This window comes from Phocoena phocoena, chromosome 20 (assembly GCF_963924675.1).
Source record: "Phocoena phocoena chromosome 20, mPhoPho1.1, whole genome shotgun sequence".
Taxonomy (NCBI): domain Eukaryota; kingdom Metazoa; phylum Chordata; class Mammalia; order Artiodactyla; family Phocoenidae; genus Phocoena; species Phocoena phocoena.
This window is the reverse complement of record NC_089238.1, coordinates 46,522,272-46,541,125: the sequence shown is the minus strand read 5'-3', so window position 1 is coordinate 46,541,125 and position 18,854 is coordinate 46,522,272. Positions and strand designations below refer to the sequence as shown.

General features: G+C 48.1%; 1 protein-coding gene across 2 annotated transcripts in view; it reads left to right on the top strand.

Annotated features, from left to right (window-relative positions):
* Positions 1-2,550: 2,550 nt before the first annotated feature.
* Positions 2,551-18,854, top strand: part of PDPR (pyruvate dehydrogenase phosphatase regulatory subunit) — a 33,946-nt gene continuing 17,642 nt past the window's right edge. Inside the window, exons 1-7 of one of the 2 annotated variants that reach the window (XM_065898636.1) lie at positions 2,551-2,613; positions 10,537-10,824; positions 12,000-12,133; positions 16,028-16,109; positions 16,205-16,368; positions 17,164-17,285; positions 18,100-18,217. In XM_065898636.1, coding sequence (XP_065754708.1) covers positions 10,601-10,824; positions 12,000-12,133; positions 16,028-16,109; positions 16,205-16,368; positions 17,164-17,285; positions 18,100-18,217 — 844 coding nt within the window. In that variant the 5' untranslated portion in view covers positions 2,551-2,613; positions 10,537-10,600. Of the gene's footprint in view, positions 2,614-10,536; positions 10,825-11,999; positions 12,134-16,027; positions 16,110-16,204; positions 16,369-17,163; positions 17,286-18,099; positions 18,218-18,854 lie in introns of those variants that run through there. The other variant, XM_065898637.1, reaches the window with a different exon arrangement.

Here is an 18,854-nt window from a genome sequence, read left to right as displayed (position 1 = left end):
GCGTACCGCAAAAAAAAAAAAATAGATGCACCTAAATATCAGGAGAAACATGGCCCATGAAGAAATGTGTAATTCTGCAAGGGCTGCATACACTCTTCTCAGAGGATTCAAGAATCACACAAGAAATAACTCTGGTCTTTAATAGAAAAAGAGAAGTCAAGATCATAAAAACACTCGATCCTCTTGAAAAATAGTGCATCAGTGGTTATGAGAGCCTACAAAGCACAAGACAACATTGACAATGAAAGGAGCCTCAGGACTTAGCATTTTAAAGTGGAGGCCAGGGGCTTCCCTGGTGGCGCAGTGGTTAAGAATGCGCCTGCCAATGCAGGGGACACGGGTTCAAGCCCTGGTCTGGGAAGATCCCACATGCCACGGAGCAACTAAGCCCGTGTGCCACAACTACTGAACCCACGTGCCACAATTACTGAAGCCCACGCACCTAGAGCCCGTGCTCTGCGACAAGAGAAGCCACTGCAATGAGAAGCCCGCGCACCGCAACGAAGAGTAGCTCCCACTCGCTGCAACTAGAGAAAAGCCCGAGCACAGCAACGAAGACCAACGCAGCCAAAATAAATAAGTAACTTTATTTAAAAATAATAATAAATAAATAAAATAAAGTGGAGGCCAGAAATGGCAATGGGGGAGGGAAGCAGGGAGAAATCTAAACAGCTTGTTCAGTACTTACTGCATGAAAACAATGTAATTAACAGGTTAAATATCACTATTCTGTCCACCATTTCCTATACACAACTACATTTCTCCCAAATTCACATGCCTGGGAGATGGCTCATCAAAAATATTTGTGACGGGACCCCTGGTGGCACAGTGGTTGAGAACCCGCCTGCCAATACAGGGGACACGGGTTTGATCCCTGGTCTGGGAAGATCCCACATGCTGCGGAGCAACTAAGCCCATGTGCCACAACTACTGAGCCTGAGCTCTAGAGCCCACGTGCCACAACTACTGAAATCCGTGCACCTAGAGCCTGTGCTCTGCAACAAGAGAAGCCACCGCGATGAGAAGCCCGTGCACTGCAACGAAGAGTAGCCCCCGCTCGGTGCAACTAGAGAGAAGCCCACGTGCAGCAACGAGGACCCAATGCAGCCTAAATAAATTTTTAAAAATATTTTTTTTAAATGTGACTATTTTCCCTCGAAATTGCCACATCCAGGTATCGGAAAGACTTCCCCAAGAATATACCTTATGTCTGTTAGTCTATTTCCTCTTCTTTTTTGGGGCAGCTGGTGACCCTAAGCTTTAAGCCCAGAGCTAAAATATTAACGTATGTAGCTAGCATGGAGGCCCAGAATGCCTTGAACTTTCATGTAACAGAGTAGCAAAAGACAGTGTCTGTTCTCAGGAAACCAGACCTCATATGGGCTGTCCTGTGTGAGTTAACTGGCAAGTGAGAACATATAAGGCTGTGGGCTAGCGTGGTGACACAGAGGTCCCTGGAACTTTACTGCCACTCCTTAATAGCAGAAGCCCTTTCTTTCTTGTGCACTGCTGAAACCCGTCACCCAGCAGGACGCCCAGCCACAAGAGGCCATCCGTTAAACAAAATTGGCTTGTGTGGTGAGATGGGCTTGAATCCAAAGAATGGGAACTAGCGAGTTGGCCCAACACGCTGGGGAGGCTGTACCATTAGATCACTGTCCATTCAAAGAATGTGTACTTTGTGCCATGCGCTGTTCTAAGTACTGAGAACATAGCCCTGCACGAGATTTAGGTTCTGTCGTCACAGGGCAGAGCTTGCAACTAGTGGGAAAGGCAATCAACAAACACTGATCTACTTCAGTGACAAGTTCTGTAAAGGAAAGAAAACAGGGCGATGTGATAGTAAGCAAGGTGACGGGGAGCTTCTCAGAGGATGTAGTGAATGATTCCTCTTCCTCTGGTCCAGACAAGCAGAGAAGGCGCAAAGAGTAAGATCCGGCCCAGAGCTCAGGTATTCTTATCTTGCCTCCGAGGTCTGGCCGGGCCAGCAGACAGGATTTCCCATCTGCTCTGCTAGCGATTCGCCCAAGAAGACCCGGGCGACTTACAAAAAACGAAGCGGCTGTCCAAGAATCTACTTTACGCCCTGGACTAGAGTGTCTTTGGGCAGCGGACGACGTGGGACAAGCCCTGGGGAACTCGCCTCAAGGGAAGAAAGAACCCCCGCTCTCTCCCCACACTGCAGCGGGGTTGCCACAAACTCGGCCGGCAGGACTGCACCTGCAGAAATAGCAGGGTCCGAGGCTAGAGTCCTAAAGCGAGCCTCAAACAGCAGACCCGCAGCTCACCGCCATCTTGGCGGAGGCGGCCCCCATTTAGGGGACGGGCCTCCGGAGACCCAAACAAGCCCCACGTGTCAGGGGCGGAGCCCTGCCACCTAACGTCACGGTGCGCGTGCGCGAGCCAGGTCACGTGCCGGCGTACCCTTGCTAGGCACCGTAAAGCGCGGAAGGTCGCCGTATCAAGCTTCGCCGGAACTTTTTCCTCCCTCCTGTTCCGCCCCCTTCCCTATCCGTGTACCACCTTCCGGCCCCCAACCCCGGCAACGGTTGTGGCTGCTGCCCCGCTTCAGGCGGGGTGTTGCTGAGCGCGGAGCCCGAGGGCGCCCGTGAGGTAAGGAGAAGCTGCGGAGCCGCTCTGGCGTCCCCGTCCGCGCGGACCGTGGAGGCCCGGGATCCCCAGCGCCCCCGCTTTCCGCTGTGGTCTCGGTCAGGGGGCTTCCGGCGTCCCTCGTTTCCCGTCGGTTCTGCCTGGTCCTCGGAAGGCGCGTCCCGGCGCCGGGACTCCGCCCGCCGGGGCCGACAGCGCGTCGCCCGGTCTCCCTCAGCCTCTCTGCGGCGGTGGCGTCTAGCGGACCCGTGCCCGGCTGCCCGGGGCCCGCGCACCGGCTCTGGCAGGCGCCCGCAACCCAGCCCGAATGCCCAGGGCGGCCGGGGTAACTTCGCTCCTGAGGCCCTCCTCGGGCAGGCAGCCCCCACCCCCACCCCCCAGCGTGGGTCGGGCTTGCCCAGGTGGGTCGTCTCTGCAGGCGGAATTGTTTTCCCGCGTGGCAACGTGCGGTCCGCTTGTGCTTAACTAACTAGTAAAAGTGCTGCAGAGTCAGCGGTGAGGTTAGGTGGAAACGTCCAGGCCGGGGCGGTGAGCTCTTTTCCCAACGTTTGACCCTTTGGGCCTGATGTGTATGACACCGAGATTTGATTCTGGCATCTTCATGTCCTTTTCGCCCGTGCTGCGGGGCGGCGAGGTAGCCGGGCTGAAGGGGACACGTTCCTAGGGCTAGAGATTTGTGTTAAGTTCTCAAACTTGGCTGATCACCTGGTGCACTTGTTGAAAAAGACAGCACGCTGGACCGCAGGATCAGCATCTCCAGAGAGGGAGCCTGTGAGTGAGTGAGTGAGTGTGTGTGTTTTAAAACACGTGTCCCAGGTGGCTCTCATTCGGAGGCAGGTGTGGGAAATGCTGTGTTAATCCGTCTCCTCATCCAGTCTCCCTTGTGACCAGCAGCCAGTTTGTGCAAGGTGTTGTGAGCATGCAGAGGAACAGCTCAGAAGGAGTTGGAGCTGTCCTCTTGCTCTTGTCGGCGTAAGCAGATCTGAGCATAACCAGCGTCAGTATTGAGATTGTTTAGCAGGAATTCTTCTCCTTAGCAGAAATTAAACACGTAATTTACCTTCAGCCAGGTGTGTGTTTTACTTTGTTGTCTTTGACATCTTCCGGTTCTTCTCTACAGGCTTTATGTCCTTTGCTCTCAAGTTTTATTTTGCTTTAGCTGCCAAACCTACTGGAATAGACTGTGGTGCCTTCTGTACCTTCATTGTTTGCATCCACTGTAAGTCCTTCTTTTTTTATCCTCACCACTTCACTGACTCTTGAAGGTCATGATGAGCACAAGGTCAAAAATCCTTTTCTTGGTTCTTATCACCCTGGCCTTTTAGTATTATTTCTTCCATCTTGAAACTCATCTGTTGTTATGTTTTTGGGGTTTTTTTATTATTTATTTTTGGCTGCGTTGGGTCTTCATTGCTGCGCGCGGGCTTTCTCTAGTTGTGGTGAGCGGGGGCTAGTCTTCGTTGCGGTGCGTGGACTTCCGTAGTTCTGGCTCACAGGCCCTAGAGCACAGGCTCAGTAGTTGTGGCATACGGGCTTAGCTGCTCTGTGGCATGTGGGATCTTCCCAGACCAGGGCTCGAACCTGTGTCCCTTGCATTGGCAGGCAGATTCTTAACCAGTGTGCCACCAGGGAAGTCCCTGTTATGTTTTTTTGTTTTTTTTTTTTTTTTTGCGGTACGCGGGCCTCTCACCGTTGTGGCCTCTCCCGCTGCGGGGCACAGGCTCCGGACGCGCAAGCTCAGCGGCCATGGCTCACAGGCCCAGCCACTCCGCAGCATGTGGGATCCTCCCGGACCGGGGCACGAACCCGCGTCCCCTGCATTGGCAGGCGGACTCTCAACCACTGCGCCACCAGGGAAGCCCCCTGTTATGTTTTTAATGCTACCTTTGCAGTTCCTGTTTTCTATTCGGGGAAGTGCCTTGTGGTTCTGGCCTCTCAGCTACCCTTTTTTAATCATCTAATGCTAACTTACAGGTAGCAAGAAGTAATGATTCAATGGCAGACTCTAATGCTGAACTGGCGGGCTTTGAATTGAGGCTCTGCCACTCACCAGTATTGTAGGATCTTGGATCAGTCACTTCACGTCTCTGTGCCTCCTTTACCTCAAGTGTAGAATAAAAATTGTAACATCTTCTAGATTTGTGAGGGTTAAATTAGTTGTATACATAAAGCAGTGCCTGGCACATCATAACTACCTATAAGAATATAACCTTTTTAAAAAAATTATATCAGGTTATTTAGAGATCTCCTCACATCTGGGGGCCTAGCCTTGAGATCTGAGTCATCACTGAATTTTTTCCCCATCTCCTTTGTTCTCTGTTCTCATTTAATTGTCAGGTTGTATTTCCAAGGTGCCTACTGTGACAACCCTGATCAAGTTATAAGTGGTCCCTGCTCTCAGAGAGCTCCATTATCCCAGGGGGTAAAGGCTGCCACTTTCCAAGTGCTTCTGAGGCGCCACTTGCCATGTTCTTCTCGCATTTCTGCTTTAGTCTTGCAGCAGCCACGTGAGGCAGGTATTCCTAGCCCGTGTAACGGACGAGCAGCCTGAACCACAGAGATAGAACAACTTGCTCAAAGTCATACAGCTAATGAGTGGTGGGGGAGATTATCAGACCCAGATCTGTCTGCTTCTGAAGTCGGCTTCCTCCTCACGCAGCTTGCTGTTTTGCTTCCCTGATTGGCAGACAGACCGTTACAGAGTGTGGTTGGCTCTGAGCTGGGGCTTGTGCAGGGTGTTTGGGGAAATACAGAACAGTTACCTGAGTGTTGGGGGGAGAGTGGGAACAAACAAGGTGTCAAACAGGCTGAGAGCTGCGGGGATTATCTTTATTTGGGGGGATGGGTGGCAGGAACTATGCCACTGAGAAGGAAAGGTCTGCACAAATCCCAAAGGTGGAAGAGAAAGTTCATGCCTGACACGTGTGAGGAATTAAAGTAGTTTAGGTTTGATGCGAGTGTGAGAGGAGAGAGAGAAGAGAAATTAGATCAGAGATAAGAAGTGAGCAGGGTCTTGCACTTCCAATTAAGGAATTTGACTTTTTCTGAGGGCGCCAGATAGTCATTGAGGGGTTTGAGCAGGGGCACGAAATAGGATCTTCATTTCAGAGATGTGCTCAGGCCTCTGTGTGAAGGCTGTGGGGCGTGGGGAGAATGGTGTACAGATTAGAGGCGGGAAGCCCAGTTGGGAACCTTCTGCAGTAAACAGAGAGGATGGCGGGCTGTGCTCAGTTCAGGGCAGTGGAGATGGAGAGTAGATCCACTGCAGGGAGATTTAGGATGTAGGGTTGTTGGTTAGGCCTTGATGATTGGAGAGAGGAGATGAGAGAAAGGGAGGAATGTGGGATGACACCCAGAATTCTAGTGTATGGTGTTCCTGGGGGACACAGGAAGTGGAGCAGAGTTGGAGATTGGGGAAGATGGCTTTACCTTTTGGATGTGCTCAGTTTGACCTGTGGGAGTCCAAGTGGAGGTGGCCCTTCTTCCACTAGACGTGCGGGTCTAAGGCTCAGGAGTGCTATGGGTTAGGCCATCAGTCATGGCAGGAAAGGGAATCACCCTGAACAGTGGTGGATGGGGAAGCGAAGCTGGCCTCCGGGAGCCCTGGGGGACGTCAACACAGAGGGAAGGGCAGAGGAGAGAGGCCAGTGATCAGGGCAGAAGGTGCCACAGAAAACAAGGAAAAAGTGTGGATAGGAGGGAGTGAGATGGTGCCCAGAAAGTGCCCTTGGAAAGGAGCAACATTTGCGTTCCTGGTGAGAGGAGTGCAGTGGCCTGGTGGGGCAGAAGCCCGACCACTTTTGGTTCAGAAGAGAGTAGGACGGGAAATAAAAAAGACAGGTTGTGAAATACATGTTAGGAAATTTTTGCTTAAAAAGTCCACAGGCCAACTATGCCACCACCTAGGTAATAAAAGAAGAACTTAAGGGCTTCCCTGGTGGCGCAGTGGTTGAGAGTCCGCCTTCCGATGCAGGGGATGTGGGTTTGTGTCCCGGTCCGGGAAGATCTCACATGCCGCAGAGCGGCTGGGCCCGTGAGCCATGGCCGCTGAGCCTTCGCGTCCAGAGCCTGTTCTCCGCAACGGGGAGGCCACAACAGTGAGAGGCCCGCATACCGCAAAAAAAAAAAAAAAAAAAAAGGACTTAAGACAAAGGTGGTGGCAAACATCAGGGCAGCTCATTGCTGCAATAATAACATTCTGGGAAAATGTAATTGATACTGGTATTGGTGACCTTTGAGTGGAGGGAAATCTTCCTTCTGTTTTTGATTTTTCGCAAAGACCATCATTTTAGAATTTAAAAAATTAAAAATTGCTAATTGAGTGTTTTGGAGCTTTGCTTTATTTCTGAAATCGCCTGGGTGGGGGGAGGGGGTACTTGAGCACATCTAAATGCCGAGGAGAAGGAGGTAAATGTGAGGGTATGTGAAAGAGGGAGGACAGCTGATGGAGCTCGGTTCAGGGGAAGGGGGCAGGAAGGGGGATCCAGACCGTTGTAAGGGATTAATTTCTGACCCTGTGAAGGAAGGCAGGGATGGTTTGCTGATGCAGGGAGGTATACAGGTGGCGTTTTGGGGAACAAGATGAGACAGGTTATCTGCTTCGATGAAGGAAGAGAGGAGGTGGTGTTAAAGGTTGGGAGAAGAGCCATGTTATGGGTTCAGAACCCGGATGTAGAGAGAGCTGTGCCTGTGGCTTAATAGGAAGTAGCCCGGAGCTAAGTAGGGGTGCCTGCTAACTTAAGGCACGAAGGAACAGGGTCTTTCCCAAGTGTGACTGAGTGGTAATGGTTCACAAGCAAGGAGGATGCCGACTGTGCCTCTTGATGGTGAGGTCAGTGGAACAGGGCTGGCTGTGTGACAGTGACAGTTCCCTCAGGAGAGGTGCATTTCCATTAAGACAGAGGGTGGAGAGAACATTCGTGAAGGGGTGGGTGCGTCACTTTGGTAAGGGTGTTCTAGAGCGCCCATAGAGGTTTTAGGGGAGGAAAACAGACGGTTTGGAACTGGGGAGAGAAATTGGTCTTGTGGAGATGAGCTTACAGCAAGACTAGCTGTGTGGAGAAGCTTCCATCTTGAGACAGAGTTTGACAGGGACATGAGGCGTGGTGGGACCTCAAGGTGGCCAGAAAAGTTAGTCCCTAGTTGGTTGGGATTTCTTTTGGGATGCAGTCTGTGCCTGCCCTCGTCACAGATCTGAGAGTCCTCTGACAGATGGGTGTTGATATGTGGCCTTAGGTGATTCAGGCTGATGGTGGAGCGTGCTGGGTCCTGAGGCTGCTGGTGGACGTGCTGTTGGTGACTTGCTAGCCACGTCCTGCCCTCATGTCTGCTTGTCGTCCCCACTCTGGTCTTCAGGCCTCATCTTCCTGTACGTCTGTGACTGCATAGTCTGCGAACAGGTCTTTCTTCAGTTTCTTGAAACTTGAACAGTCCCGTTTTGCTGTTAGATTAATTTTGTTAAAACCCTGCCTTTGTCATATTCAGCCTGTGGTACTGGACCAAGTATCAGAGGCTTCCATGGTCTGGCTTCACCGTACTTCAGTTTCTGCTATTACCCAGGGTTCATAGAAGCTGCGGCCTCTGAGCCACGTCCTTCGCTGTCATCCACCAGTGGGTTCTTGGACTCTTTAATCAGTAGAAATTGAGGCAAGGCTCTATCGGGACTCGAGGGAGCAAAAGCAAGCAGCAGGTTCCCTTGCTCACTCCCCCGGGGTGGGGGCAGATCGGTGGGTGGGGCCAGGGGGTGGCTTGGGTGGCCTGCCCCCCCCCCCCCCCCCCCCGTGGTGGTGCTGTGTGCAGGGATCATGCCAGGAGCCTGCTTTTGCTTCTGGCCCCTCAGAAATGGCAGGTGGGTTTTGGCCTTTTTGTATCTTTGTTCTTTTTGCCCCCATTGCCCTGCATGCAGTTATTTTTAGTCCCTTACTGTTTCTCTGTGTTTTTTTGCTCCAGGAGATGTTTGTCTTGGTGCAGGCACTGCAACGAAGGGTCCCAGGTCCCAGCCTGTCTCACAGGCAGTTAGGGTCAGGCTTGTTCTGCAGCTTGATGGTGTGTGCTTCCCGTCTCTGTCCTGATTTTGCCCCTCCCAGGCTCAGCTTAGGTCTTACTCTGTACACGATCCTCATCCCCGTGCACCTGGCCTCCACACTTTTCCTTGTCTAACGTAGGATATTTAGTCTTGTAGAAATGTCTTGGTTACAGCCTGTGACTGGTGTGTAAGTGATCAGCCTGATGGGACTCAGCATCCTCTGCTCTCAGGAGCTCACACCTGTTACCTTCAGCTCCCCCATCGCCGTGGAAGCACGAGGCGAGCTGTCCTTCCTGCAGCTTTGAATCCCGTCTCTCTCTCTCCTTCTCCTGGGCCTCATCCTTTGTTCTTGCCTCTCCTTTCTCTGCCGTCTCTTCCCTTTTTACTGGCTCATCTCCCCAGCAGTGAAACATGCTTAATAGCTCCCGGCCCTAAACACAGACCACCTTGCTCGGCTCCGAGTTCCTCTGCTCCCCTCAAAGCCCGGGGTAGCGGTGGCCTCACTCCCTCATCTCGCTTACTCTTTAGTTTGCTCTAATCTCTGTTCTATCCCTGCCATTCCCCTGAGAATGTTCTTTTTGAGGACACCTGGGGCTCTGTGCTGTCACATCTGGTGGACACGTGGCCGTCTTGCTCCCCCCTCAGCACCCTCTGTAGTTACCGCTTCTTCACACACGTTCCTCTGTTGGCTTCTGTGCCCTCTGCCTGGTTTTCTTTCTACCTCACTGGCCACTCCTTCTCTATCTCTTTAGCCACTTTTCTTTTTCAGGATGCTCTGTGCATCTACAGCGTTCAGTCCTGTTTGTAGTCCTTTCCTTCTCTTCCTTGTGTGTAAATGCTGGGAGGCTTGGGGGTCTTGTTCCTCCAGATGCTAGGGCTTCAAATATTGTACATATGCTAATGACTCCCGGACCACAACCCCAGGTTTCAGGCTTGGGAACCCAGCTGCTGCTCCCTGTTTTCACGTGCTGCCTGCTGGGTCTCTGGCTGTTGACATCTAAGACTGGGACCTTTCACTGTTCACACGCATGCACACCCTCACAGCCTCCCTCCCTATGTCTGATCCATCTCACATAGTCCGTGGCCCCAGTTGCTTACCCCACAAACTTACCCATCATCCTTATTTCTCCGTTTTTCCCGTTTTAACTTCCAGTTTGTTGGCAAGTAAGTTCTGTGTTTTCTGCTTCCCAAACAGTCCAGTCATTTCTCTGACTCGGCTGCCACCATCCACGTCTGAGCCACCACGGTGTCCCCCCTGGAGAACTGCCATAGCTTCCTGACTCACCCCTGCTTTCCCTGTCCTTCTGGGAGCCTTCCATGGAGCCAGCCTGATCTTGGAAAAACAGGCCAGATTATGTCATTCCCCTGTTTTAGTGTTTTCCTTTGCATGTAGAATAAATCCCACTCCTTGTGGTGGCATCCAAGAGCTATGTACGATTGGTCTCTGCCACCTCCAGCTCGATCTCAGGTCACCTTCTCTCCCTCACGTGCTGTGGACACACTGGCCTCTTTTCTGTGCTTGGACTCCTCAAGCTCTCTCACTTCAGGGCCTTTGCACATACTGGTTCTTCTGTCCGAACACTCTCACATAGCGGGTTCTTTTTCATCCATCAGGTCTTTTCAAATGTCACCTTCTTTCTGACCATGATATGTTGGTGTGCCCCTAGTGACTCCGTCGTACTAGCTTTGTTACTTGTTTTATTTGTATATTGGCTGCTTGTCTCTCTGTCTCAAATGTAAGTTGTGTAAAGGCAGGGACCTCCTCATTTGTCGTCATTGCTGTATCTATACCTAGCAAAGTGTCTGGAACTCAGTTCTCAGACATTTGCTGAATGTACAATTATTGTTCTGTGTTTCAACACTTTCTCGTTAATCTTATGCTCTTGGTTTTCTCTGTCTAGTTTGAATTCTTGGGATCCGCTTCTTGCTGAGTGAGAGCACGTCTCCCAGTTGCTGACAGACGTGATGCTTTACCAGTTGCTATCGGTGGTCCGAAGACCAAGAAGCAGCCGAGGATGGCAGAAGTGGTCCTCAGCCAGAGGCGGTGCGTCAGCTGCCAAAGCGCATTCTGTGGCCCTGCCTGCCCAGGCACAGGTGGTCATCTGTGGTGGTGGAATCATGGGCACATCTGTGGCCTATCATCTCTCCAAGATGGGGTGGAAGGATATCGTCCTTTTGGAGCAGGGCAGGTAGGGATCAAGCTGGACATGGCTTGGGGCTGTGCCGCACTGATTATATGGGCTTCCCTCATCCCTCTCATTTCAGTAATACTGACTCAGCAATAGCTAATGTAAGTGTCACTAAGTAGCATAAGTAGAATTACAGAAAAGTGAAATCTTTGGTACTTTGTTTTGCGATGCCTAATACTCCTGTTTTCTGGTTTTCAGAGAGATGGCAGATTGGGACATAACAAGTAGCTAAAAGATGTGTTTATTTCCGGTTCAAAGCACATCTTATCATCTTGCTCTCTTTGTTGTAATAATACAGCAATAAATCCTGCGACTCAGGTGCTTCCTCTTTGAGCCAAAATGAAATTGGCTACATTATTTCTTATTTCTATTCCTTTTCAGTTGATTAACTTACTTTAGAACAGTTTAGATTTATAGAACAATTGGAACAATAGTGCAGAGTTACCATATACCTTGCATCCAGGTTTACCTACTATTAACATCTTACATTAGGATTAATGTTTCAATTAATGACGCAATTGTGATACATTATTTTAAACTAACATTGCTGCTTTATTCGAATTTATTCACTTTTCACCTAGTGTCCTTTTTCTGTTCCATGCTGTTTATGTTCTGTTGCCTACCGCAAATTGGACAACATTTTAAAAATTTAAAGTGTGGTTATTTCTGAATAGGTGATACATTTACATAGTTCAAACTTGAAAATGTGTAAAAGAGTGTACAGGGGAAAGTCTCCTTCTGCTCGCTGACCTCTAGCTACAAGTTTCCCTCACTGGAAGCCAGTTAAGTTCCTTAGGTACCATTTCAGATACTCTTCTCCATGTATAATCAGATATGTATTGGTAGGTATGTATGTGGGTATATGCATATTCATTTATTTTTTTTCCCTTTTTCATATGAGTAGCAGCATACCTTAAACAGTGTTCCTCACCTGGCTTTTTTCATTAGGGTTGTTCTATTAGGATTGGTGCATAAAAGTGTTCATTTATTTTTTATGGTCGTAAAGTATTCTGTTGTATAGGTGAACTCCAAAATTTTAAATCATTCTCATGTTGATGGACATTGCGGCTGTTTCCATCTTTGGATGTTACAACAGTGGTATAATGAGGAACCTTGAACTTGTTGTATTCACAGATATATGCGTCTACCTAATAGCATTTGCATCTGTCCTGCAGGCTGGCTGCTGGCTCTACGAGGTTCTGTGCTGGCATCCTAAGCACCGCCAGGCACTTGACCATTGAGCAAAAGATGGCAGCCTACTCAAACAGACTCTACCGTCAGTTAGAGCAGGAGACAGGGATCCATACAGGTAAGCAGGTAGTCTAGACTCTTTTACTCAGTACTGTATTCGGTCCTATACCAAGTCAGCTTGTGATTTGGTAATTCAGACTTGAGTTTTAATACAGGTTTTGCCACTTGTCAGGGTATGACCTTGGGCAAGTCACTTAGCTTGTTGAGCTGTCTTCACTTTCCTTATCTGTAAATCGAGGGCCTTCAGTCAGTATCCTAGCTCCTTTTCAGATTCTATAATTCTTATGAAATGGAAGTTTTCCTGGGCCATTTCCTCTGTATTTCACTCATTGAAGTCTAGTAAGTGGCAGCACTTGGCTCCTGAATAAAGAGGAGGAGAAACAACTCAACTCTAGGTGCTTGGTAGTTAAATCATAGTCTGACCCACTGCACTTCAAAAATTGATGTTAAGGATATTTCTACCTAGAAAGCATAAACATGTATTTCTCCTTACCTGTGTAACCAAGGGCGTAAGGACACAGAATTGTAAGTTAAATAATACTGGAGTAAGTAGGAACTGTCCCAAGGAGAGGGAGACAAAGCCACGTTACGGTTCCATATGGTAACAAGGTAGAAAGAAAGTCCAGCGCTTTGTTATAAGGTGATGGATTAGCCAGAAGCCCAGAGTCAAACCCAGTCTCGTGGCTGATTAAGCAGTTTGGTGACCACAGTATAATCATGAGAGGGTAGTGAGGCCCAGTGACGAAATTCAGGACAATGCCTATATGAGGCAGACCTTGCATAATTCAGATCACAGATACTTCAAGATTAATACTGACAAAAAATGGTAGCTTTTCTTTTTGCCAACTGAAGTGTAACCTTACTTGTACATTGTAACTTAAGACTGATTTTCTAATAACTTGAATATGATAGACATGGACCTAACTGGATTTCAGTCCTTTTTGGTTGGATTTAATTTAATGACAACAAGGTACTTGAATCAGATACTAACCAGTATTTGAGTCAGAAGAGGGTCCACATAATGAGCCCAGAAATGGAACTGCTGAGTCCTGGTCCTTTGGTTCAGTTACTCGTGCTTTGTTGAGCCTTGCATGGCTCAGCTGGTTAGTTTCCAGAGGAATCAGGGCTGCAGGCTTCTTTTCTGTAAGGTAAGTTAGTCTAGCTTTTGTTCGAGGTCACTGGCTGGAATCCTTTATTGGGCCTGATCGCTCTTTGATGTCTGTGGGGCAGTGAGGAAGTCAGGCAACAGAGAGTAAGGGCATCCCCCTCAATCTGTCACCCCCATTGTAGTTCACCAGTGATGCAGTGAAAGGTGATGTAGGGACTTCCCTGCTGGAGAATTCTGTTGTCCAGCAGAATGTACAGGTGTGCATTCCAGTGACTGCTGTCATTCAGTGGACTGCTTTGAGATATTAAATAGCTGACATGTGTACAACATAGATTTGATGATAACATAATAAGCTAATCCTCTGAAAATAGTTCATTCATGTGAGGTGTATGTTAACTGCTTTCTACTCTGAATTACTGGGTCACTCCAGGGGTCCTCATTATGCAGATACTAGTTTCTGCAGTGCTGCTTTTGCTCATGATGTAATTTTTGTCAAGTGATTGAACATGATCATCTAAAAGTTCTAATAATCTTTGAAAGTATTCCACGTATTATTTGATCTTATAATAAGGAAGGATCATTCCTTTTTTAAAATTTATTTTACTTATTTATTTTTGGCTTCATTGGGTCTTCGTTGCTGCACGTGGGCTTTCTCTAGTTGCAGCAAGCAGGGGCTACTCTTCGTCGCGGTGCACAGGCTTCTCATTATGGTGGCTTCTCTTGTTGCAGAGCACGGGCTCTAGGTGCGTGGGCTTCAATAGTTGTGGCACGGGGGCTCAGTAGTTGTGGCTCGCAGGCTCTAGAGCACAGGCTCGGTAGTTGTGGCACACGGGCTTAGTTGCTCCGTGGCATGTGCGATCTTCCCAGACCAGGGCTTGAACCCATGTCCCCTGCATTGGCAGGCGGATTCTTAACCACTGCACCACCAGGGAAGCCCAGATCATTCTTTTACAGATGAAAAACCTAGATGCAGATAGATTAAACCATTAATTTACTAAGTTGGTGCCAAATCAATTTTTAAAAATTACTTTGTGGGTTAAAAGGAACTTTTAAAAAGTTTTAAACATATGTAATTTATATACTCATTATAATAAGTGTGAACAATACAGAAATCTGAAAATAAAAAGTGATCCTCCCCGCTGAATACCCACCAGAAGGTTACTAGTCTGTGGTTAGTTTGTATGTATATACAGGTCTACTTTTTTTTTTAACCCAAATGAGATTGTATTAAGCGTATTATGTACTTTGTTTTTTCCACTTAAGAACATCTTGTACAAAAATATACGTGCATGAGATTGGTAAAATAAAATGGAACATCCCCACAAAGGATTATTAGGTAGATGTAAAAAGAAGGAGGAAGATGTCTGTGAATTGCTATGGAGTGATCTCTGTGATAATTGTTAAATGAGAAAAACAAGGTGTTAAAAAGTATATAAAATGTGATACTTTTGTGTAAGAAGAAGTAAGAAAATATGCAAATGTATACTTAATTTTGCAAAGAAAGAAACATAGGAAGGATAAACCGGAAAGTACTGAGGTTGGTTACCTCCCAGGGTAGGTGGGAAACAGGGTGCAGGGTGGGGGCCTGGGGGGTAGTGGTATTTCTGGCCTGACTTTGTATAGTTCTGACTTTTAGAACAATGTAAACATTTTGCATATTCAAATATAGAATAAAACCATCAGGAAAAGGGAGAAACGTTCAGTGGAACACTATCCGAAATAATCTAGTTGCATTTCATATGAATAACAACTTTACTGTAGGGGGAAACAAGAACAAACGCAGGGATTTCTGATCACAGTATTTAGACTCCACCTTCAGTCAAGACAAAAGGAAATGTGAACAAACATTGACCCATAATTAGCAAGTTTATTTTTCACAGTGCTATGGACAGTTCTGCTTTCTGTGTACCCCAGGATTGAGCAAAGGAGTAAATATATTGAGGATAAATTTACCACTTATAAAATCAGGCTCTGAAATTTCAGTTTTCCGAACTTGGCAATCTTGTCATGTCTGCGAAGGGCATATTTATCTGATGATTTCAGAAGTAACAATAAAATATTTAAATTATCGTGACTGTATTTCCTTTTTAAAAAGACACTTGATGTGAGTTTTTCTTCATAAAAGCTAAGACTCATTGCATTCTGGGAGGATTGTCATTGACTATGGCGTAATAGTGGTCGTATCCAGTACATTGATTGCAAACAACAGGAATTGACCATGGCTAACTTGGGCAAAAGGAGTTTGTTGGAAGGCCACTGGGGCCTGTAGAGTTGGCAGGAGGCTGCCAGCTGGAGGCAGGGTGGAGGCCAGGTTGTAGGGACCCAACAGCAGCCAGTCCCTCAGCTGGTACAGGAATCATGTGGCCAGGACGCTGCTGCTCCCGAGATGAGGGGCGTCCAGCCATTCCCCTCCTTGCTCAAGACTCAGTATTCCAGGAGGATCAGATTGGCTGAGCTTAGGTCACAGGCCTGCTGGCTGTACGGAGGTGGAAGATTGCTGAGTGGCCTTCACCAAGGGTTACTCTCCCACCAACAATAGGCGGAGAAAGGGTCTAATTATAATTACATAAAGGAGTGAAGAACTGATGGGTCACAGTTACTTCTTGCCCCCCTCCAAAAAAACCAAAGGTTTGTTCAGCAATGGTGTCCTTCATTTCTAGCGTAAGAGTGATTTTATGTACATTAGACTCATTTGATCCTCACAAAACTGTGAGCTGAGAATGATTGGGAGGTGGCAGCCCAGGACTCATCACAGGTCTTCCACTTTACAGTCTAGTGGGCTTGCTACTCCGCCCCCCTGCATTTGGCCTGCTCTGTCTCAGTTTGGGCTGTTTTTTCTTCCAGGTTACATAAGGACAGGCTCGATCTTTCTGGCCCAAACTCAGGACCGGCTGATCTCCCTGAAGCGCATCAATTCAAGGCTGAAGTACGTATGAGGCTAGAAGCCTGTCCTGACTTTACTGTCACCTGACCTCTGCCGGAGGGCAGTGAATGTCATTGTCCCCCTGTGTTCTGTGGCAGTGTTATAGGCATCCCCTCCGAGATCATCTCCCCCAAGAAAGTGGCTGAACTTCACCCTCTCCTCAATGTGCACGACCTGGTGGGGGCCATGCATGTCCCCGAGGATGCAGTGGTGTCCTCCGCTGATGTGGCTCTTGCCCTGGCAAGTGCTGCCTCCCAAAATGGTAAGCACGTTTTGGGGTTAGGAAGGAAGAGGTCATCTAAGAAAGCATCTCTGAGTAGGGCAGGAACACCAACCAACTTCCATATGGGGACACTGGCTCCTGGCTCCTAGAATTTTTGTCTTAATATAGTATCTGTTAATAAATATTTTTCTTCAGGGCCACATTTTTCTTATTAAGTTCCAAGGATCTGCTTTTAGTCCTGCTTAAAGCACTTCAGATTTAAGGGCATTTTCTCCCCCACAGGACTTGAGAAGCTCTAAGGTTGAAACACACCTTGGGGATTTAATCCACAGCTTGGATCATATCCTGATGTTGGAATGAATGGGGGGAAGACTGATCAGTGTCTGTGGTGTTATGTACTTTGGATGAACTGATTCATGATGTATGTAGATTAGGATTTAAGGATGCCCAATGGCACTTTTTCTCTCCTACCCCTTTTATGATCCCTGGAATTTTTTTGGCCATGCTGCGTGGCATGTGGGACCTTATGTCCCTGACCAGGGATCGAACCTGTGCCCCCTGCAGTGGAAGCGCAGAGCCCTAAACACTGGACCGCTAGGGAATTCCCATGATTCCTGGAATTTGATTACATACTGAAGTCAGTTTTTTCAGTTGGCCTGGTATTTTCAGTCTCGGGAAAGGTCCATTTACACAGTCTCAGGATGTGGTTCCAGGAGTTTTTTGCTTTTTAAATTAAAGGCCAGCATCGCCCTGGCCTCTTCCGTGTTTGCTGCACGTGCCTAATTCCGAAACATCAGGTGATGATGCCCCAACTCTTTGTTTACGTTGGAACAGGTGTTCAGATCTATGACCGGACAAGTATTCTTCATGTTATGGTGAGGAAAGGTCAAGTCACTGGTGTGGAGACTGATAAAGGACAGATCCAGTGTCACTATTTTGTCAACTGTGCGGGTCAGGTAGGTTAGCGACAGTACTGGGTCACTGCTTTTCTTATTGAACTTTTGTCTCCAGGATTTTGGGGGGGGGGGCGGTACAGATGTACAGTTAATATTGTGGTGGACTAAGCAGATGTCAGGGACCACACTGTTTCTTGTTTGGATAGGAAAACTCAGAATCTCTCACTCCAAATCGGAAGCCTGTTCTCACTCCTCAAATAGAAGCCTGGGTGACCTTTTCCTTCCTCCCCCCTGGCTAATTGGCACTGTCCTGGTCAGGAAGGCCAGGAGAGTTGGGCATTGACAGAAATCAGTCCTTGGCGTCGGGTCTGTCTGTGGTGTTTCATTTCATCCTACCACCCAGCAGCTGAGTATTAGGCTGTTTTATTGTGTCAGGAGCGTGGATTCAGTTTCCAGGACACTAAACTGCTGCTGCTTTGAAGGCAGATTGGTCCCTTGCCTCCCACTCCACAGTCTTAAGGGGACCTAGGAGTACTTGCTGCCATGTGCAGTTCTTTATGATTGGTATTTGGGGTTTGTGGTTGAGGCCAGGCGTTTTGTTAGAAGGGCCTCACTTGCTCCCCACGAGCTCCTTTCACGAGCTCGTAAATCTGTCTTCCTCTGCTCGAAAAGCAGACTTTGTGGTGTAAAGGGCATAGTGTTGCTCCCCGTCCAATAACTGAACTAAAGCAGGCTGGAACTTGGCTTCCCACAGCTGATGTGGAGGCAAGAGCGCACAGAAGCCACTTGAAATTAAACTCTTTTCAAGAGGCTGCACTTGCTCATTTGTCTTTCTGTTCCTCTTCCACCCACAAATCAATCTGTCCGTTTGTAGTGGGCATACGAGCTGGGTCTGTCCAACGAGGAGCCGGTTAGTATCCCGTTACATGCCTGCGAACACTTCTACCTTCTGACTCGCCCCTGGGAGACCCCTCTGCAGAGCAACACACCAAGTGAGGACTTGCACTTTGTTTTTAATCTTGTTTCCTTGCCCCTGTTCTGTCCTCTGCAAAGGAAGGCTTTCTGCTAAGGACAGACTGCGCCCGGAAGAGTCTTTTCTTTTTGTTTCTTTTCTGGAGCATGGTACAGGGAGGTGGACCCCATTGTAACTTGACTTTAATAACTCTTTATGAAAGGATGGCCAAAGTGGGCATTGCACTTAAGCCGTTTTGTTTGTTTGCAAGCTAACGGGTAGTCTCAAACAGGTCTAAACTGAGGGTGTTTGGAATGTAACCTAGAGTTCCTGACTTAATGCTACACGTTGTGGAGATGTCACAGGTGAGCTATAAACTCGGGCTGTTCAGAGACTCCCAGCGCTGTAGGGAGGGGTTGATACCACTTGGAGGCCTTCATCCCTGGAGTGGGCTCCACAGTCCCCCCTTCTCTCTGGCTTTCACATGGCACAGTGGCAGTTAAGCAGTTTGATTCTGAGAACTAGTCAAAGCTTCTAGATAAGTGATCTGGTTAGGGATAATCTGAGAAACAGTCTCCACTGTAAATCTGAGAGGGAGGATCCTCCCCCATGACCGGGAACAGTATTTTAAAGCTAATGAATGCCTGTGTTCACTGAATGCTGTTTGGTTAATAAGT